The sequence below is a fragment of the Benincasa hispida genome, chromosome 5, assembly GCF_009727055.1.
Source record: "Benincasa hispida cultivar B227 chromosome 5, ASM972705v1, whole genome shotgun sequence".
NCBI lineage: Eukaryota > Viridiplantae > Streptophyta > Magnoliopsida > Cucurbitales > Cucurbitaceae > Benincasa > Benincasa hispida.
The window spans coordinates 58,901,718-58,924,097 of NC_052353.1; the positions used below are offsets into that span (position 1 = coordinate 58,901,718).

The following is a 22,380-nucleotide window of genomic DNA, read 5'->3' on the forward strand; positions in this document are numbered from 1 at the left end:
TTTTTTTTTTTTTTTTCAAAAAGAAAAATGTTCAGTTTCGACAAAGGCAACATTGTTTGTTATTGCCAATTTTTACTGCAAGTTTTCTATTTTTATACTCCAATCCTTTTCAAAGTTCGTGCCGTGCTCCCATAGACAAGGAAGAAGAAAGAATGAAAGAACGAAAAAGAAAGCATTCTTGCCGACACTCTACGTGGAGGGTCCTTTGCTAGGAGTTAAAGTCCCAGCAGCTTTGAAACTGTGCAATACTTTTGCCTATGCCTATGGTTCAATTTACATTAATTTATGGACAAACATGTCGTTGAGCCGTTCCTTTCTTCTTGGTTGTAGGCCCCTAGATATATCAATCCATAATTTCATTGCACTATTTTCCGTGGCGTTTATTAGCTTCCTTATCTTATAATCTTAAAAGCTTCTATTTGGAACACTCAAACTAATGTCAATCTAAGGATTATCAAATTAGTTATAACTTATAATATCCAAAAATGAGTATAATTCAAACAGTACTTGTATTATTAATCTTGAAGTTAAAGGCTTGATTACAGATTTTTCAATTATTTATATAATGAAATATTGATAACGAAATAGAAGAAATTTAAACTTTTGACCTTTATAGTTGAATTAATAATATATAGATTAAGATAAAACATTTATATAGTAAACATGACAATTAAGATTGAAAATATCTCACATCTTTTTCCAACAAAATATCAATTAATGTTTATCATGGTAACACTTGCATTGGAACATCATATTCCTTTCCTTTACACTATAAACTGTCTCATACTAAAATTAATGAATCTTATTTTATTTTTTAAAAATATGTTGACATGACATACAATAGATAAAAGGAATATGAAGGAAATTTTTTGTCCTAATGTGAATTTAGTGGGGAATCCCTGTCTAAATTACACGTGGCATGCCACCTGTCTCTGCCATGTCACAATCCTTCCAGTAAGATGGCAATCCTGTAAATTCCAAAATTCAACGCGCAGTGCACTAATTTCAGTCAACAATTTATTTATATTTCTAAATAGTTCATGTCACCCACATTGAAACTCACCCATCAACTTCCAATTTGTGAGATTAGTTCGTTGTGAAAGCCTTCAACAAATCTCAAAGAATATGGAGGAGTCTCTGCTAGTAGGAGGAGGAGAAAGTAGCAGTAGCTCCAGCTCTCGACGTCAGATTCCGCATGTCAGGTTCAGGCGCCGCTCCGACGCCATCGCTTATGGCTCTGCTTACCAAAGAGCAGCTGCTCTTGTGGATCTGGTTAGTATTCTTTTGCCGCATTTGCTTCTCGCGCGCATTTTTTTGGTGATGCAAATGGTGTTATCCTTTTTTATCACTCGAATGAACAATCTGATCCTTGTTTCTTACTTTTACTGGATATTTGTCTTTAAAGTACGATGAATTTAGGATCTGTTTTGACGGAATTCGAATCTTGTGTTTCTCCTTCCGAGATATGGATTTGAGAATTTTGACTCAGTGACCTGGAAGTTAGTCCAGCTGAGCGATTTTTGATCGTGGTACTGGAGTGGTTTATTGATGAGATTGTCTTTGGAACTGGACGTATATTTGCATTGAAGATTGTTTTTTCCTGTTGTTAAATCGAGTTACCGTATTCTACTTATATATAATACTTTACTGTACTTTCAGCTTAAAATGTGGTTTTTAACATTCATTGATTTGCTGTCTCCCTTCAATCCTATTTCCAATTCCCATTATGAACTTCTATCAGTGAACCGATGGTTTTACATTTTTTTTTTTTTTAAAAACTGAACATAACTATTTGGAGTCTCTATATTTCATTAGTTTAGTAGAAGGTATATGCTATTTATTGCTTGTTCAACATGCGAGGATTGCTTCGAAATAGATCTTCTACTTTTGGCTGCATAATGCTCTTCTAAATCACCAACCAACCCAAAAGCCTAAGCTAATGGATCATGGTAAATTTAATTATAACAATACTATACCCTCTCCCTTCACTTGTGGGCTTGACAATTTGTAGAAGTCTACAAGTGGAAATCAATATTAGTTGGGAGAGGAAATGACATTACAAGGAGTTTGAACACAAGAACTTCCGTTTGATACTACTTGTATTCCTATACACAATAGTAAGATATATAGCCTTCTTATATTGGAGAGAGACTCTATACATAAAAGGGGAAGAATCAAACTAAGAATGAAATAAAAGCATTGATGATTAACATAGTTACAACCGACAGCTCTATATTATATTATCTCATATAAATAAATAAATAAATAAAGCTCTATAAATGAGCACTTTTATGTTCCTTCAAGTTCAACTCAATAATTTTCTTTATTTTCTTCAAAACTGATAAATGCTAGAATGGAATGAGCAAAATGGATGCTTCTCTAAAATGTGGTCCCCTACCTTTACTCTGTTTCCCTGACTCTTGTTTTATGCCAAGAAATGGTACAAGTTTGCGTGAAATATTTAATAATTAAGCTCATGATTAGTGCTAACCATTAACTTTGTTGGTGAAACAAGGATTCTCTCATAGAGTTTGTGGAGAAAAATAAGGATATAGTTTTACTTTAAACCTTAGCCAACATAACATTTTTGTCACTGCTGATGGAGAGTGAATTTTGCAGGCTGAAGATGGCATTGGTATACCCGAGAAAATTCTTGATCAGTCAAACTTTCAGAGTGCTGCAAAGCTCTACTTCATTTTTATTAAATTTGATTTGATTTGGTCCTTAAATTTCTTTGCGCTGATTGTCCTAAATTTCTTTGAGGTTTGTTCTTCCATTTTTTTAACATCCTTTTTGTTTTCAGTTGTAAAAAATGTTTCTATTCATTTTTTTAATATATGTAAACATCCGCAGAAACCATTGTGGTGCTCCAAATACAATACACATTCTTGTAACGACAGGGAGTATTTCTTTCTTGGGCAGTTGCCGTACTTAACAGCTGTTGAATCTCTTATATATGAGGTAAGAATAAACTACATAAATTCTGTTATTATTATCTTTGAAATCTTTTTACTTCTAATCCAATCAAGTTGAAATTGCTTGTCATGGTTTTGCTAGGATAGAATATTTGGTAGAATTGTGTTACTGCATTCTCACCGTAGTTTCATTGCATACATGCCCTTGCAATTGGCACTGTAAATTATATCTTTGAACGCTACTGCACATAAGTATGCAAGCAAAAACTAAATTATTATATTGGAGGATGAGGTGCTTTATATACAAATATAAATTTGCAGGAAAATTCTGCTTGTAGATGCTTTATACTTTGCACGTCAACAAAATGCCTTTAATGTAAAACTCTACTGTTGGCAGAATCTCACTCATTGAAAGTGTAATGTATTTCTGATAATCTTTTGATAACCTTCAAGATATTTGTCTAAATTGCAGTGCTTTTATTTTCTCAATCTAGGCATTTAATTATCTTGTACTTGTTGTTTCTTGTTACGTGTGACTTGGTATTTTGAGCATTAGCCTATTTTCCTTATATCAATGAAAAGTGTTTGTTTCCTTTCAAAAAGAGAGAAAAAAACCTTCGGTACTTTAAGTAACTATGTGATTGTGATATTAAATTCCACTACATACAAAAAGCTATTGTATGAAGATTTTTAGTTTTCATGTTTTAAATGAAACGGGAAATAAAATTTCTTGGTTCCCTTGATTGATATTCACAAATGGTTCAATTTGCAAAGCTATTTCAGCTGATGCAAGATGTTAGTTTTCCAGATTATCTAGATGTCTAATGTGTCAATAAAACAATCTTGTGCAGTTTTTCAGTCTTCTTAATCTCCTACTTTCCACTTTAATCCTTGTCTTTTTCATCAAATTTATACTTTCTGTATGCAGGCTGTGACTCTCATAATACTCATTATACACACTTTTTTCCCAATTTCATATGAAGGTGCCCAGCTTTATTGGAAAAATCTCTTGAATCAGTTGAAGGTACTTGCCCAGTGTCTGTTTTGTTTGATAGGCATCCTCGAAGTAATTTGAATTAGAAATGAGCTTGAAGGCTCGATATTTGGTTGTTGGAAAATATTCATTTCTTAATGTTCCTTGTAATTTCAGCGTGAAGACAGCTTTCTTATTCCCTTAATGTCGAAATTCAAAAGTGTTCCTATAAATTATTTTCTTTTTATATGGGAGTTTCCAGTTATCCATACAAGACTTGAGCTTGGCAATAATGCATAGATGAATGCCTGTTTTTGAAAAAGTCGAAAAGTTCATTAAGTGAATAAAAAGCTTTATCAGAAATGTAACATTTATTGCCTTCACTGAATTTTTTAGATAGGCTGAAGTTAAACATTACAGTCAGAATCCCATTGCTGAAAAGAAGAAATGGTGGGTTATCGTATGATAAAAACTTAGCTTTCATTGAGAAAAAAGAAGGAATACAAGGTGCTATGCGAGAACCCATCCCCAAAAGGGGTAAAGCTAAAGAAAATGGCTCAAATAAAGCAAGATAATAACAAAAGTCCTCAACACCCACACACAAAAGGATATGAAACATAACATGAGGCCAAACTTCCTCCCTAAACCGCTTCACAATTTTGAACACTCTATTGTTCCTCTCTTCAAAGACACCAAAGGAAAGCACAAGTGCGAGCTATCAACAAAAAGTGACCATTCTTGCTATAGGGTGGATGAAGCAATGACTTCTTGACCATAGAACTGCCATAGGGCGAACCATGTTGATGCCAAATGACTGAAAGAAATTGGTCCAGACTACTAGAGTATAATCACAAGACCATAAAAGATGATCGAGGTCTTCGACTGCTTCCTTACAAAGGATACAACATTGCATGCCTAGCAACAAGGACGGCTTTCCCATAATCTAATCCGTATTGACTCTGCCATGAAGAACTTGCCAGACAAAAAACTTAACCTTCTTGAGGATTTTAACCTTTCAATCCATAGAAAAAACTGAAAGACTAAAACAGGAAGGACTGACCATAAAGTGAAAAAAGGATATGTATGTTAACCCCTTAGAAGGATTAGGATTCCAAGTATGAAGATCCCTCCTCCCTGGAGAAACAAGGAAATCCCTAGTACAAATAAGAGGACCAAAATATTTGGTGTTTCCCTATTGGTTAACAATTGGCGGGAACCAAGGTTGAGAGAAGAGGAGGAATCCTCAAGGAGTAAAAAACTGAAGCCATCAAATGAAGTCTCCTAGAGGATAGGTGGTATAAATGAAGGACTAAATAGTAAAGGGGTCTACACCCAATAACTTCCTTCCAAAAATTAGTATTCAACCCATCCTCACAATGCCTTGAATGGAAAAAAAGAAAAGAAAAGAAAATTCCTTTGAAATCGCTTACCACAAGTGTCTTTCAAACCCCTACTCGAAATCAACTCAAAAGGGTGATGACTGTATTTACTTGCAATAACCTTGTACCAAAGGGTGTCAGGTTCCATGAAGGTAGTGCGACAACCATTTAGCCATAAAGACCTCATTATGCATCCTAAGGTTATCAATGCTTAATCTTCTGAGCTCCACTAACATCAACACCACACTCCAAATTCAGGGAACAGACCCTTTACCTTCACCTACCCCTTTAAGTTTCTCAAGCTTTTCTGTAGAGAATTATTGATTGATTGTGGGGTCCTAAATAAAGAGAAATATGTTGGAATTCTACTTAGAACTGACTAAATCAAAGTGAGCCTTCCTTGCATGGAAAAGAAACTTTACTTCTAGCAAGAAAGACATTTTTGAACTTTTGATCTACTCCTAGGATCATGACCAAAAGGAAGACCTAGGTAAGCTAAGCAGCCCACCTACTTAAATTAGAAGGATTGTAATTCACCCAACATTAAGCATTTTTCTGCATTCATAAAAAGAGGGGAAACGATCTAGATTAATTAAGGACTCCTTTTCCAAGCAGAAAATGACAATATTGTCTGTGAATGGTAAGTGAGACAACTCAACTTATCTTTGCCAATGCCACCTAAAAACCCTACAATGGCGTTGCCCTCTACCCCATGCAAAATGGTTCTGCTCAGAACTTGTCAGGCATAAGACCTACAATTATAAATCTTGTTTGTACTTCATTTCATCTTATCTTTTATAAGCATGGCTATATATTTCCCTCTTACCCTTGGTTAAAGGTAGATTTATAAAATCTTTAGAATGAGCAAGTCAACATTTTAGTAATTGGAGTCTCTTTCCTTATGAATGACAATACCTCATTGGGTTTTAGTGGCTATGATGTTGTGCTTTTGAAGAAATTAATTATAAATCTGCCTCATTCTACAGGTCATTTGCATAATTATTTTGGTTGCTGATTTTCTCGTTTATACCGTATTTTTGTCGCCAGTGGCCTTTGATTATCTTCCATTCAGAGTTGCACCTTATATTAGAGTTGTCTTTTTCATCATGAATATCAGGTATTTCTTGGCAGGGATCTCATTTTTCTGGTCATTTTTATGTGAACTGCATCTTATGTACGTAAATAAATTTGTAGCATCTAACTCAGAGGGATTTATTTCATCTGCTCCTGTATCAGCAAGTAATTTAATTCCTAGAAAGGAGCTTACGTAGCTTCTTCTTACAAATGATTGTTTCAAATATAGCCCCTATAGTGTGTTAATATGGACAAGGTAGTTCATACTAGTTTCCAGGTAATTATCCAAGGTGTAGCGAAGCACTTAATGGTGTCAAATGTGTTGAGGAGATTTAAGAGGGAGCTTTGTACATTTCATTTAAAAATAAAATTTCATGGTAATATTATTTTTGTCGTTGTTGGGTCTCTTGACATTTGAAATAGCCATCAATATTACTCTCTCATTCTATTGGTTAAAGATAGAACATGTATTAATGGGAAAAAGTTGAGTTCTGATGGGACCCTAATATTCTATCTTCATTAATTGCTGATGAAAATTCAAAGTGCAGTATCTGTTCTGATATGGACTTACCTCTTCCCTTGATATTTGATACCGGTTCCTTATTGGTGGGAGTTGATCCTGTTTATGTTACAGTTATTTACTTTTGAACAACTCCAGTAAATTTAATCATTTGATTTGGTCCTTAGGCATCTGCGGGAGAGCATCATCATACTGGCTGGAATGCTTGGCACATACTTGAATGTCTTGGTTCGTAGATAACTTTGGCACATAAATATTCTCTTTCTGTAGAATTTATAATTTACCTTGATGACATCTTATATTTCCCTTTTACTCAAAAAGTTGAAGAACTGTGAGTCTAAAGTTATATTGTGTTTATTATACCAACTCTTATTACTTACTATATATTTTTTTTTTTTTTTTGCCACTTTTCTTGCAGGCTCTATGGCTTTTGTTTCTTCTGTTTTCCAGCTGGTTGGCATATGTTATTTTTGAGGATACACAGCAGGGGAAATTAATATTTACTTCTTTTGGAGCCACATTATATCAAATGTTTATCTTGTTCACAACATCCAATAATCCGGATGTTTGGATACCTGCTTACAAGTAAGTGGGTAATTTAGAATGGTACACTGTTCATGGCTTTTTATTGATATTGTTATCTACTTGGTTGATCAGTATTCTCTTTCTTCCTCATTCCTTTTGAAGTGTATTGATAAGCTCTTTTCAAGATTGTAAATTTTGGAAATGGTTGTTAATTTGTCATTATGCTATATAATCCAAGATAGAAGTTTAGGAAACTATGTTTCCCAAGGCAGCAAGCAGAACACGATAAGAAAAGCTTTATGGAAGGATATCCCAGTTCTCTGTGGAGTTCTTGCTAATCTCCGATTTCTGCATTTTGTTAGACTGGGAGAAAAATGATGATGGAGCATATTCTACGAAACCATGCTTTTCCAGATAATGCCCATTAAGAATTGAGTCAGGGTTTCATTCATAAATTTTGTGATATTCAAATGGTATCTAATCATTTGAACATTCAATTTGATCCCTAACATTGCACCAGACCACAAGTTTTCCATATTAGTTCTATAGATATAATTACTTGATTTTGATTGAAATTCATGACCTTGAGATGTTAAATTCTGGAGGTTACATGATTAATTATCATGTGTGGTATATCATTATCATTATCTGTATCATATAAAATAATTATATTCATGACATTATTGAAATTATTAATTGAAGAATGCATTTTAAAAGACATTTCTCCAACATCCTGAAGTAAGCATTACATTGACTTGAATTGTCTTTTACAGGGCGTCTCGTTGGTATTGCCTCTTTTTTGTGCTTTACGTGCTGTTGGGTGTTTACTTCGTTACAAACTTGATTCTTGCTGTTGTATACGATAGCTTTAAGAGTCAGGTAAATGCCTATTACATCATGCACTGCCAGCGCAAATATTCATCTATGGATTCTTGCCATTTATTGCTTCATGCATAGGTTTCTTTCCCCTCCCCATATACTTTCTCATCCATAGCTTATTAACAATAATTGATTTGCTTATTATAAATAGGTTAAATTATACAAAATATCCCTAAATTTTGAGGTAGGTTTCAATTATACTCCTGAACTTTGAAAAATTACATTTTTAATTTTGAAGTATGAAATTGTTTAAAAAAAAACATTTGAGGAGTTTTTTTCTCCCCCTTAAAATAAGATGGAAATTGATGCGGTAACAGTGTAAAAATTAGAAGGCACACATGATGTTATTTACAATGTCATTCGCTTAAATTGATTGGTTGATGAGTTAAACTTAAATGATTTTAACATCTTTTGATATTGAATAAATGGTAGTAACAATCTTAGGATTCTATATAGTTGTGAATAATATCACGTACGTCTTGCTAGTTTTTACACACAAGCTACCACGTCAATTTCCATAATTTATTTTAACATAAAAGATATTTTTGGAACATTTTCAAAGCCAAGCGTAAAAATGGAACTTTTCAGAGTTTTAAGGGCATAATTGAAACCTGTCCAAATTTTAGGGATATTTATACAATTTAACCTTTTATATAAGGATCCAAAATCTCACTTTATTATTATTTTTTTTAATATTTAGCTTGCTAAACAAATTTCTGAGATGGATCGCTTGAGGAAAAGTATATTGGCCAAAGCATTTAGTCTCATGGATACTGATGTAAGTATGGTGACCACTTACCATCCAGCTCGCATCCTCAAAGGTTTAACTGGGTGGCTTGTAGATCCTATTTTAATTTTGATAAAAAGAATCTTGTTATACTCTTGGCACAGGGAGCAAGTATCTGAGTTTACCAAAAAAATAAGATTTGCCTTTTAGGATATGTCAATGGGTGAAGTCATGTTTTCTAGAAGAGACCAACGTTATTCATTTTTTAGTTTAGCTGAGAAGATTGTGATTATTTAAAAAAAAAATTCTAAAGCTCATAATAATGTTCATTTTTGTAATCATAGCCTAACTCAGATCAGCACCATTTGGGCCTCTCTTTTTTAACCCATCGGTGTGTGGGGATGTTTCATCTTCCCCTTATTTTGTATTCTTTCTCTGGTTCATGAAATGAAAGTATATTTCTTACCAAATAATAATAATAATAAATAATAATGTTCATTTATGTAGTGGACTTGTGTCGCGATGTCAATGGTTCACACACTCGCACACACTAAAGTTTGTGGTTCACCTCTGTGCAGTGTACTTTAGCATAACCTTTCATATCTTTCTTTAACCACGCCACTAAGTAGTATTTGGCTAAATTGATGTTACCTGCATCCATTTTGTTAGATATAATTAAATTTATCTTCACCCATCAACTTAAGTTTTTGGGTCAATTGATTATTTAAGATGATATCAGAACAGGTGGTCCAAAAAGGTCTTGTGTTCAAACCCCTGTGATGTTATTTCTTCCCCATTTAATATTGACTTCCTCTTGTTGGGTTTTCTTCATATTTCAAGTCTACAAGTGAAGGGGAGTGTTAGATGATATATAACTTCACTCATTAGTTTAAGTTTTTAGGTCAATCGGTGATCAGACATTTCCCTTCCACAACTTTGCTTCCAAATTCACTTGACATATTGGAGAATGCATATATAGTTGGTTTATTGAAATTCTTGTATGTGATCATTCAATGATGCATTCTCGTGAATAAAGGTTCTTCTTTGAAGTACATGTCCCCAATTTTATAATTCTATTTTTTGAAAATATTTTATCCTTGTACTTTGAGTTACTGGTTCTGTACTTCTTCTAATTTATTAGTTGGCTATAATAAGAATAACGTGGTAAATATGGTCCACGTTACTTTTCAATATCATGTTTTCTTGAGAAGTTCATGGTGATTCGGTGAAGATACTGCATGTTGATTACTGTCTCATGTCTTTACAGAACGTTGGCTTTATCAATAAAGAGCAGTGCCTTATACTTCTTGAAGAACTTAATAGATACAGGTTTTTGCTTCTCTGCCTTTCTTTAGGTTTGGCATGCTATTGTTTGAAGTTCATTTATTACAAAAAATCAGGAATAATTACAAAAGTGCCTGATGAAAAACTAATAATCCTTCAATGTGGGATCCAGTGTATCTACAAAGTTCTTGTAATTCTTTCTGTTGGTTTTGTTTTCTTTTTATGATCTAATACCTGGTGAAATTGTTAATTTTGATTCTTATGGTCGCATTTCATGATCATACCTGATGATAAATGATGGATAACATCTTAGTTTTGAAGGTTCCAAATGGAGGTAGACAGTGAATACAAAGGCATAAAGTATAGAAAATCTTTCACACAAATACTAAATATATGTTTGGTCCCCAGTGTTTAAGTGTTTTTCAATTTGGCCCCTAATATTTTAAATTGAATTATTGGCTTTGAAAGACCTATCATACTGCCGACCACATTCTTATAAGTTATATCTAGCCTTGAACTCCTATTTTCCAGTCTATCTTCAGTTTCTGACAGTTTGATTAGAGTGTTTTACTCTGCATCCTCAATGATTACTTTTGCAGACTTTTGTGGATTAGAACAAGCCCATGTCATTAGATATTTCTTTATCTTAGATATTTTAAATTTATATGCATTTCAGAATCTGTGCTGACATATACAAATAACCTTTTGAGTAGGACTTTTTCCTCCAGTTTATTTTCCATAGTTTCGTATATATATTCTTCTAATACATGATTTTTTCTAAACTTGGAATGAGAGACCCTATAAGCATGATTTTTTACATACATCAAAGTTCATCATGCCAGCATATATCTTAATGATTTATTAATTTCTTAAAGATAAAGTCTGTAAAAGAAAATAATATCGACTTTTGAGGAGCTAGAGAGGTAGGTGATGCTGAAGTGAGTACCTTATTCCATTGGTAATTCCCTCACAGGAATTGACGACTCAGTGACAGAACCATGATTGGTTTTTTTTCTTTTTTTTTTTTTTTTTTTTTTTTTTTTTTTTTTTTTTTTAAAAAAAGTCATTTTTGTTCTCCACGATCACTGAAAAAATGAAAATTTCAATTTCTTAGTTTTCCTGGTTCAGAAGGCATCTTAGTTTTTGTAATTGCGGGTCGACTAGTCTTACATTATCAAGATTGTTACATTTTTGCTCAGGACATTACCGAAAATATCAAGGGATGATTATGAATTAATATTTGATGAGCTGGATGACAGTCGTGATTTTAAGGTACGTTAGTTTCTCGAATTTGTTAAAACTTGAGTAATTTTTTTTATTCTTGTTCTTTGCATAACTTTTGTTGATCCTTATTACTTGATGATGGTGGTAGTTATAATTTAAAGGCGCATTAGTTTTTTGTGAACTTGTGTTGGTCGGGACCTTGAATGCAATTTAAATTTTGGTTAAAAAAACATTTTTGGTCTCTGATGTTTCATGGAAGTAAATATTTATTTCCTGAACTTTATTTTGTAATGATTTAATCTTTGTATTTACATTTTTGCAGCAACTTGGCCTCTAACCTTTAGAATGTAACAATTTGGTCCTTGTACTTTAAATTTTGTAACAATCTAGTCCTTATTGTAGAAAATATTGTTAAGATTTAATGAGATTTATTACATATGTAGATAGGCTAATCTGGGATCAAATGTGTTTATAAAATACAAAGGCTAGAATATTACATATTAAAAATTGATACTTGGTTTTGATGGCATTTTTCACCGTATGGATTAAATTATTACAAATGTTAAAGTACAAGGACTAAAACGTTACAGGCTAAAGTTTAGAGACTAAATTGTTACAAATTTGAAAGTATTAAAACTAAATTGTTACATATTAGAGTTCAAAGGTTAAATTATTATTTTCATGAAAGTTTAGGGACGGTAAAACTCTTAGGTTTGAGAAAGAATCAAAATGCTCTATTCATTCACCAAAGATATGAATATATACAAGTGTACAAAGTATAGAAAAGGAAAATATCACAAAATATTTACAAGAATGGAAAATCCTAATTATAGAATTATAACACTCCCCCTCAAGTTGAAGCATATATGTTAATCAAGCCCAACTTGTTATATAGATAATCTATACGTCTTCCATCCAATGTTTTCGTGAAGATAGCTCCTAATTGTTCTCCAGTCTTCACATATCCTGTAGATACCAACCCTTGTTGAATTTTCTCACGTACAAAATGGCAATCAACTTCAATATGTTTAGTTCTTTCATGAAACACTGGATTAGACGCAATATGAAGTGCTGCTTGATTATCATACCACAACTTTGTCGGTGTGGTGATTTCAAATCCCAACTCAACAAGAAGTTCATATATCCAAATCAATTCACACACAGATTGTGCCATTACTCTATATTCTGATTCTGCACTTGAACGTGACACCACATTTTGCATCTTACTCTTCCAAGAAATCAAATTACCACCAACAAAAACACAATACCCTGAAGTTGATCTTCTGTCTTCTTTAGATCCTGCCCAATCGGCGTCTGAGAAACATTCAATATTAGTATGACCTTAATCCTTATATAATAAACCACGCCCGGGAGTAGCCTTCAAATAACAAAGAATCTGTTCCAATGCAGCCCAATGATCAACTGTAGGGCATGACATGTATTGACTCACAATACTTACTGAATAGGCTATGTCGGGTCGAGTCACTGTAAGGTAATTAAGTTTTTCCACTAACCTCCTATATCTTTCAGGATCTTTTAGCAATTCTCCATCTTTTGTGAGCTGTAAGTTAGGCATCATTGGAGTACTACATAGTTTGGCCCCTAGCTTTCCTGTTTCAGTCAACAAATCAAGTACATATTTTCTCTGTGATAATAGAATTCCTTTCATGCTTCTTATTACCTCAATTCCTAAGAAGTATTTCAACATGCCCAAATATTTTGTATGGAACTGATTATGAAGAAAGGTCTTTAGAGACTGGATACCTAAAGCATCATCACCAGTAATCACAATATCATCCACATATACGACTAACAAGATGACACCACCCTCAGATCTCTTAAAAAAGACTGAATGATCTGACATGCTCTTCTGCATTCCAAAGCTTTCAATCACCTGACTAAATTTACCAAACCAAGCTCGTGGGCTCTGCTTTAATCCATACAAGGATTTACGAAGGTGACACACCGTTCCATTCTCCCCCTAAGCAACAAACCCTGGTGGTTGCTCCATATACACCTCTTCTTGAAGATCACCATGAAGAAATGCATTTTTAATACAAGCTGATGTAAAGGCCAATGATTGATTGAAGCTAATGAAATAAATAACCGCACAGATGCCATTTTTGCTACAGGAGAAAAAGTATCAGCATAATCAACGCCATAAGTTTGTGCATAGCCTTTCGCTACAAGGCGCGCTTTTAACCGAGCAACATAACCATCAGGATTGACTTTAACCGCAAACACCCATTTTGACGTGGAGGAAAGAAGACATTTAAAAATGTTACCTGTCTCTGCGATAGCCGTAATGGGAGTAAAAGATGATGCCCTCAATGACTCTTGATACTGCTGAAATTTAGCAAACTCCTCTGTAGAAATCGTAATTGACTTGTCAAGATTATCAGGAGTAGAGGTGACATGTGCAGAGTGTGATGGCATTCTCTGACCCTTATTCAGCAATTTTCTGCATTCACGCTTCGTATGACCAGGTTTATGACAATAATAGCAAACAATACCTCCTGGATTTGATCTTTGGTTATTTGGATGACCTTTGAAGCTATTTGATTCAACCCCCTTATTACCTCTATAATCATTTGTGCGCCCAATCAAAGCATTGTAGAATCAGATGATGTAACTGCTTGTGTCTTTTCAGTACGAAGTATTCGAGTGTAAGCTTCTTCCAACAAGGAGATATTTGAGCTTGACAACACTTGATCTTTGGTCATCTCATATTTAGGTGCAATACCAACTAAAAAACTCATGATAAACAACTTTTCACGTTAAGCCATTAGAACTTTTGGATCCGTGCTGATTGGCATCAAGGCATTGAATTCCGTGCATGTATTTTTAACCTCCATAAAGTAGCTTGAAAGAGATTTTTCTCCTTGATCAGGTTGATATAGAGTCTTACAAACATCAAACACTCTATTAATATTCTCTTTCCTTGAATAAAGGAAATCCAGATATTCCAATAGTTCCTTGACAGATTCGCAGTGATTTACTAGTTCAACAATTTCATGGTCAATAGAATTCTTGATTTGTAAAAGCATCCTTGAATCGTCCCGCCACCAAATCTTCTTATTAGCATCAATCGGTGGCTAGGCTCCTCTTTGGACTGGGCGGTGTCGAAAAAAACAGCTTTTTTCTTTTCTTTTTTTCCCCTCCGGCGGCGGCGGCGGCGGCTAACGACGGCGAACGAACCGAAGACGGCGAGTGTGAGAAAAAGTGTAAACTCACCTCTACACAAAACCCTAAACGTATCACAAATGGGTGCTAAATTCTCAAATCCGGCGACTGTGAGCAAAAGTGTAAACTCACCTCTCCACAAAACCCTAAAGTTCACAAAAATCCTAAGTTTATTTAGAGAGCTCACCAAAGATATGAATATATACAAGTGTACAAAGTATAGAAAAGGAAAATATCACAAAATATTTACAAGAATGGAAAATCCTAATTATATAATTATAACATGGACCAAAACCGTTTTTATAACTTTTTAGAGACACAAAAGCCTTCTTTTGATATGGTTATCCACAAAAACCTATTCTCTAGGAGGTTACCAAAAATGCTCCCTTGTTTCTTTTTGTTCTCTAGTTTTTACTTGGGTCATTTTAGTGCCTTCTACTAACTGAATTGTTAAAGTCAAACAAAGAATTGACTGGATGGATGATGTTGGAAAATGACTCAGAAAAAAAACCATATTTTTAATCTGTCCCTAGTCCTTCCTCTCCTTTCTCTCTCTTGATGCCACACAAGGACCAATGATGAAATCACCGAAAGGTAAGGGAGGGGAATGGAGAGCAGCCCCCTGCATTGAGAGCGAGATAGAGAGGAGGGAGAAAGATGAGAGAAAAAGAAGAGAGAGGAAGGAGAGATTAAAGGTATAATCTTTTTCCACGTGCATATGTAGTCGATCCCATCAATCTCTCATTTGAATTTAATAGTTTTATCAGCAAAGGGACCTTTTAGACTTATTTTACAAAACTTATGGACCAAATGTTTGTTGTATATCCTAAAAAGTGCATGTTTTGAAAACTCAAAACACTAAAGCGGTCCCTAAGACGTTAAGGGTACTTTTCCTAAAGGTTAAATACAAATGGAGAACAATCAAAAATGAAAAAAATATGAGGAACACCACTGAGAAAAATAAATTTGATCATAGAAAACCTTTATGCCTTGGAAAGAGCTTACAAAAAGGCTCCCAATTATGGTTAATTACCGTGGTTCAATTGCAATTAAAACTGTGATGATGAACATGCTGATCGATTATATTTTCAGCCATGCATAGAGGAACATAATTTTGAATTAAAAAGAATTCTTTTATCTTTTCCTTGATTCTAGTTGGACTCTTTTCTCATATGTAGATTAATATGGACGAGTTCGATGATCTTTGCAATGCTATAGCCTTGAAGTTCCAGAAGGAGGACATTGTAAGTCTTTATAGTTCTACCCTAGAATTTTAAATAATTGCTGAAGAGTGAACAGAATGAAAAGGGCTTAATTACTTATCTGAACTATTATGGTTGCAGCCTTCATGGTTTGAAGGGTATCCTTCGGTCTACCATTCAGTTTTTTCAAAAAAGTTGAAAGCGTTTGTGCGGAGCCCCACATTCGGATATGCTGTATCTTTTATCCTCATACTGAATCTAGTTGCTGTTATTATTGAAACAACAGTAAGGCTGAAGCTTAAATAATAATTTTATTCAAGTAATTAAGTTCTATTGGCATGTTATGATGAATGGATTTTTTTTTTAATCTTCAGAGTATTGGGTGGGGAGAGACCTCTTTGTGCTTTTATTTTCGAGACTATTTAATTTTCTTCCCTTAAAAACCACTTTATTGCCGACTTCCTTGTTTGGTTTGAGAGATTGTGTTCCTTTTCGTTCGGGTTCTGCCGCTCTCTTTCCGATAGGGAAGCGTTGGATGTGGTCTTTCTTCTTTCTTTACTCGGGGTCACTCTTTTAGGCATGGGAGAAAGGATATGAGAGTCTGAAGACCCAGTCTTTTGGAGGGGTTTTCATGTAAATCTTTCCTTCATAGTCTGGTTGATCATTCTCCGAAAGTGTTTCAGTCTTTTCGATTCTAAGTGAGGCTCTTTACCTAACAAGTTTTTCACGGTTGTGCTAATACGATGGATGGTATTCTTTATTGGAAGGCGGAGGAAGATTTGGATCATATCCTTTGGAGGTGTGGGTATGCTAGTTATATTTGGGAGTTGTTTTTCAAGACGTTTGACTTCTCTGTGGCTCGTCAGAGGGTTACAGGAGTATGATCGAGGAGTTCCTCCTCAATAAGCCGCGTGAGGAGAAGAGTCGTTTATTATAGTTGGCTGGGGTGTATGCGATCTTATGGACTTTGCAAGGGGGGAGTGGAATAATAGGAACTTTTAGATGGAGGGAAAGGGACCCTAGTGATATTTGATCTCTTGTTTGCTATCATGTTTCTTTGTGGGCTTCAATTTCGAAGACCTTCTGTAACTATATTCTATAGACATTCTTTTGCATAATTTGAGGCCCTTCTTGTAGAGGGACATCTCTTTTTGTGCTCTTGGTTTTTGTATGTTCATGCTTGTATTCTTTTTTTTTTTTTTTTTTTTTTTCTTAAATTAAAGTGGTTGTTTCTATCAAAATAAATAAGAATAAAAATAAATAATAGCAAGCTCCATTCAACTTATTATCTTTGATGATCTTTTGGTTCAAAAAATATATTTATTTCAGCTTAACAGAGCATTTAACTTCTGGTATTAATGTTTCAGCTTGATATAGAAAACAATATGGGGTCAGAAAGCGATGGCAACAACTTCGAAGTTTGTATTTGTAAGGTGTTGATAATGAGATAACATTTTTTCTTCAAATATTATGTAGTATAACTTTATTTAAGCAGGGGGTGGGCCCTTGTTGAAATTTAAAATGGTTATTATGCTTTGAAGTACCTGTTGTTATAATATATATTTTAATTATACATGTACATGTCGTCCTTTATCGGTAAATTTGTTATATCCTAGATTAGGGTTTCTCATTCACCCTATATATATAGTATCTTTGTGTCTAATTAAACGATAAAAAAATTATTCTCGCAAAAGTATAGAGTACATGGTATTAACAGACAGGTGTCTAGAGACTAGGGGTGGAAATGGTTCGGTACGGTTTGGTTGTCTCGAACCGAACCGGAACCGAGCCAACATATATGTTGGCGGTCGGTTCCAAATCGGTTTGGCATTTTAAAAAAATCGGGGATATTATATTATTTTAAATTAAAAAACGGTTCGGTTAAGTTTTAAATCAATTTTGTTCTTAAATTAAAAGCGGTTCGGTTTTAAATTCGGTTTTTTACTCTTTTTAAATATATAAATAAATAAATATATATTAGTTAAAAAACGGTTTCGGTTCGGTTTCAAATCCGGTCCGAATTTGAAACTGAACCGAACCGAATTAATTCAGTTTCAAAATTTCTTCAAACCGGATCGAATCGCATTTTTCGGTTTCACTGAGTTTTTGGTTCGGTTTTTAGAAATGGTTCGGCTTTTGCGGTTTGAATGACCACTCCTACTAGAGACGTTCTATATTCAAGTCCCTGCAATGTTGTTTCCTCCCAAATTAATATTTATTGCCACTCGTTGGGTCTTCTTTATATTTCATGTCCACAAGTGAGGGGGAGTGTTAGATGATATGCTTTCACCTATCAACTTAAGCTTTGGGGTCAATTGGTGATCTAAGATAGTATCAGAGCGTTCTTTATTTAGGGTTTAGAATATTCTTTGACGGCTTTATGAGTTAGGGTTTGAGTTTGGGTCATCAACTTCGAGTGGTCGTTTGTCGACACTGCCCACCTTAGGAGGAGCACCGCCGCCGTCCGCCTCAGTCTGCCTTCACCGTTTGCCGGAAACAGCCGCGCGAGGTACACACGCCACCATATCAGGTCTGCTTTGTCGCCACGCACTAGTGCATGGGAGCGCGTGAGGCTGTTTTCTTTGCATCCGTTGGTTGGGTTCGTCTCAGGTTGCCTTTTCCAGTCCATCAGTGCCTTTGGTTCTACTATCATCTACTCGAGTATGAGGTTGTTTGGAAAAATACCCTTTTGTTCCTAGGGTTTGTGACTGTTTTGTTCTAATTTGGGGCTGTTTCACTCTTTGGTTTACCTTGCTTTCGATTTTGATTTGTTTAATTCTGCCTGTGGGATCGTGTGTTAGTTCTTAATTGATGAGATGAAGAATATGATTGTAACCAATGTAATTCCCTTAGCATCAAAGATAATAGAATATAAGTTAAATGGAGCTAATTACTATGATTGGCGTCGCACAATTCAATTTTATTTACTTATTACTGATACGGATGGTCATGTGAATGAGAATCCACCGTAAGATGATAAGAAAAAGGGTTAGCTTCATGATGACGCTTGACTTTATCTTCAGATTAAGAATTCCATTGAGAGTGAGGTTGGTTCGGTGGATCATTGTAATTCTGTTAAAGAACTCTATTTCTTCGTTTGTTTCATCTAACCGGTTGTCTTCACCCACTTATTCCTTTATTACATCTCTTGATTTTAACCTCTATTCCCCACTTTGTTCATGAAGTTTTATCTCATTCTGGGTGGCGTAGTGCAATAATTGAGGAGATAGACTGCTTTGTATGATAATGGTACTTAGGATTTAGTCGCGCGTCCATTAAGAAATAAGGCTATTGGATGTAAATGGGTGTTTTCTATAAAAGCCAATCCCGATGGAATAGTGGCTCGGTTGAAAGCTTGTTTTGTTGCCAAAGGTTATGCTCAAATTTATGAGACTGATTATTTTTGTACATTTTCTCCTGTTGCTAAATCAACTTCCATTCGACTATTTCTGTCCATGGCTGCTACTCACAATTGGCCTTTTCATCAACTCGACATTAAAATACTTTTCTACATGGTGATCTTCGAGAGGAAGTTTACATGGAGCAACTACCTAGGTTTGTTGCTCAGGGGAGAGTGATAAGGTGTGTCATCTTCGAAAATCTTTGTATGGACTGAAACAAAGTCCTCGTGCATGGTTTGGTAAGTTTAGTCAAACATTCGAATGTTTTGGTATGAAGAAAAGTGCTTTTGATCATTCTGTAATCTGTCGACGATCTGACAATGGTATTACTTGTTGTGTATGTTGACAATATCGTTATCACTGAAAATGATATATCAGGTATATCTTCTCTCTAAACTTTCCTTCAAGGTCAATTTCATACTAAAGATTTGGGACAATTGAAGTATTTCTTGAGTATTGAAGTAATGAGAATCAAGAAAGGTATTCATCTATCACAACGGAAATATGTACTTGATTTGTTGTCTGAGACTGGAAAACAAGGAGTCAAACCATGTAGTACTCCGATGCTACCAAATTTGCAACTTGCTAGAGAAGGAGAATTATTTAAAGACCCTAAGAGATAGAAGATTAGTTGGAAAGTTGAACTACTTAACAGTGACATGACCAGATATTGTTTATTCTGTGCGTATTGTGAATCGGTTTATGTCTTCTCCTACAGTGGATCATTGGGCTGCAGTAGAACAAATTCTATGTTATTTAAAAGCTACACTTGGACATGGGATCTTATATAAAGATCATGGTTATAAAAGGGTTGAACGTTTTTTAGATGCTGATTGGGCTAGATCTCAATAGGATAGGAGATCGACCTCTGGATATTGTGTTTTTGTAGAAGGAAACCTAGTGTCATGGAAAAGTACGAAACATAATATAGTTTCTTGTTCAAGTGTTGAGTCAGAATATAGAACTATGACACAATCTGTGTGTGAAATAGTGTGGATACACCAACTTTTATCTGAGATGGGTTTCAGCATTACCATGCCAGCTAAGTTATGGTGTGATAATCAAGCTGCACTTCACATTGCATCCAATCCAGTACTTCATGAACGAACTAAATGTTCACGAGAAAATACAAGAAGAGTTAATATCTATAGGATATGTGAAGACTGGAGAACAGTTGGGAAATATCTTTACCAAAGCTGTAAATGGAGTAAGAATAAGCTATCTATGCAACAAGCTAGATATGATTGACATATTTACTCTAGTTTGAGGGGGAATGTTATAATATATATTTAAATTAATATGTACAGTCGTCTTTTATCGTAATTTTGTATATCCTAGATTAGGGTTCCTCATTCACCTATATATATGTATCTTTTGTTTAATTAAATGATAAAAATTCATTCTCAAGAAGTACTGGGTACATCTGTGTCATCTTTGGGTTGGAAATGACAATGCAATGTAAGAGATTGAACTCCAAGAAAACTTAAGCAAAGTTGTTGCTTAATATCCAAAAGTTTTATACAAGAGACTATGCTCTAGGATGCAAATCCACCAAGTAAAAATTAATTAGCTAGGCTAACTAACTAACAAACTAGTCCAACCTACAATTAACGAACTCAAAGTAAAACTCTTTACAAGTGTTGATGCACAGATCTGGCCTAGATTGATTGTTCAATTTGCACGATCTAATAAAAAAAATGGGGCCAATAAACCTCCAAAATAGACAAATTGCACATCGGTGTGGCTACTCACTTACCTCCAAAACAGTCTAATTGCACATAGTTGTGGGGACGTGCTAACACTTCAATACTGAAGTTTGTATGAAGTGTTGCCAAAGCTAAGGGTGTGCAATATACCTCATGTGAGAGGTCTCTCTTTCCTTTTATAGGGATATTGCCTCGTTCATAAGCCCATCTCCTAGACCTCCTTCCACCGGGCTCGGTTGACCTTGGATCAGATCACTCGTCCTGCTTATGAGGGAGGATTTTACCAGGAGGTTCATCCATTTATGGTTGGGCTTTTCTTTGCTTACTCAGGTTGGGCCCTGGCTCTCCTTCGCTTGTTTTTGGGTCTCATCAGTTTGGGTTTCCCTCCTGGTCGTTATACAACTTGGGCCAAATTTCACCCATAACAATGAGATTGCCTTTTCCAACTACATAAAGAGAACAAAGAATTTCCATGCTTTCGCAGATACAACATTTAGTTCAGCTATTGACAGGGAAAAATCATATATTCTGGATGAAAGTGAATTATTCTGATGCATCAAAATGTAGGGCTATGAAGTTAAGCAATCTGTACTCATTGGTTGTTTATCATTCTGCATAATTATAGTAGTTCTTTTTTCCTTTCTTACGAAACAAAAGCCATCATTCATTTCCTGTTGAAGTATTAATATAATTAAATTTACCATAACTCATCAGCTTAAGCTTCTAGGTTGATTAGTGATTTAACATAGCATTAGAGTAGGAGTTTGTGTGTTCAGACTCCTATATTGTCATTTTTTCCTAATTAATTTTTATTTCCACTCTTAGGTTTTCTAAAAATTTTCAAGTCCACAAATGAATATGAGAGTTGAATTATTGATATAATTAAATTTACTATGACACATCAACTTAAGTTTTTGGGTTGATAGAGGACTTTTAAGTCTAACAATTCAAGAAGATCAACAACTAAAAAACACAATCTAAGATAAAGGGCCGGGAGTCTCTGGCATTTCTTTCCTTCCAAATAGACCACAAAAGATTATACTAATGGTCCACTATACATAAAGTTCATTGTGCTAGCAAATTCTTTCTTGAGTAGTTTTATTTGGAGGCGTTCTTCCCCATTGTCACCATAAGTATGGCATGTGATGTGAAAAAGCAATTATGTGATTGATTGTTTCCATGGATATTTTTCCTTATTTTAGACAATCTATTCCTTTTTTGCCAACAGGTTGGATATATGTAGTTGAAATGGCTCTAAAAATCTACGCATTTGGGTTTTTGAATTATTGGAGAGATGGCCAAAATCAATTTGATTTCCTTGTCACGTGGATTATAGGTAATTACTATGGACAGACCTTCCTTTGTGTATGTGTGAGAGAGACTTTTTT

General features: G+C 34.6%; 1 protein-coding gene across 1 annotated transcript in view; it reads left to right on the forward strand.

Annotated features, from left to right (window-relative positions):
* Nucleotides 1–1,036: 1,036 nt before the first annotated feature.
* The window catches only part of LOC120077793 (two pore calcium channel protein 1A), a 27,812-nt gene continuing 6,468 nt past the window's right edge, over nucleotides 1,037–22,380 (forward strand). The window contains exons 1-15 of the mRNA XM_039031830.1: nucleotides 1,037–1,272; nucleotides 2,620–2,763; nucleotides 2,854–2,961; nucleotides 3,844–3,939; nucleotides 6,254–6,384; nucleotides 7,029–7,089; nucleotides 7,280–7,446; nucleotides 8,160–8,265; nucleotides 8,966–9,043; nucleotides 10,260–10,321; nucleotides 11,476–11,548; nucleotides 15,862–15,927; nucleotides 16,027–16,170; nucleotides 17,253–17,275; nucleotides 22,195–22,328. Of these exons, the coding sequence (XP_038887758.1) occupies nucleotides 1,126–1,272; nucleotides 2,620–2,763; nucleotides 2,854–2,961; nucleotides 3,844–3,939; nucleotides 6,254–6,384; nucleotides 7,029–7,089; nucleotides 7,280–7,446; nucleotides 8,160–8,265; nucleotides 8,966–9,043; nucleotides 10,260–10,321; nucleotides 11,476–11,548; nucleotides 15,862–15,927; nucleotides 16,027–16,170; nucleotides 17,253–17,275; nucleotides 22,195–22,328 (1,540 nt within the window). The 5' untranslated portion in view covers nucleotides 1,037–1,125. The remainder of the gene's footprint in view (nucleotides 1,273–2,619; nucleotides 2,764–2,853; nucleotides 2,962–3,843; nucleotides 3,940–6,253; nucleotides 6,385–7,028; nucleotides 7,090–7,279; nucleotides 7,447–8,159; nucleotides 8,266–8,965; nucleotides 9,044–10,259; nucleotides 10,322–11,475; nucleotides 11,549–15,861; nucleotides 15,928–16,026; nucleotides 16,171–17,252; nucleotides 17,276–22,194; nucleotides 22,329–22,380) is intronic.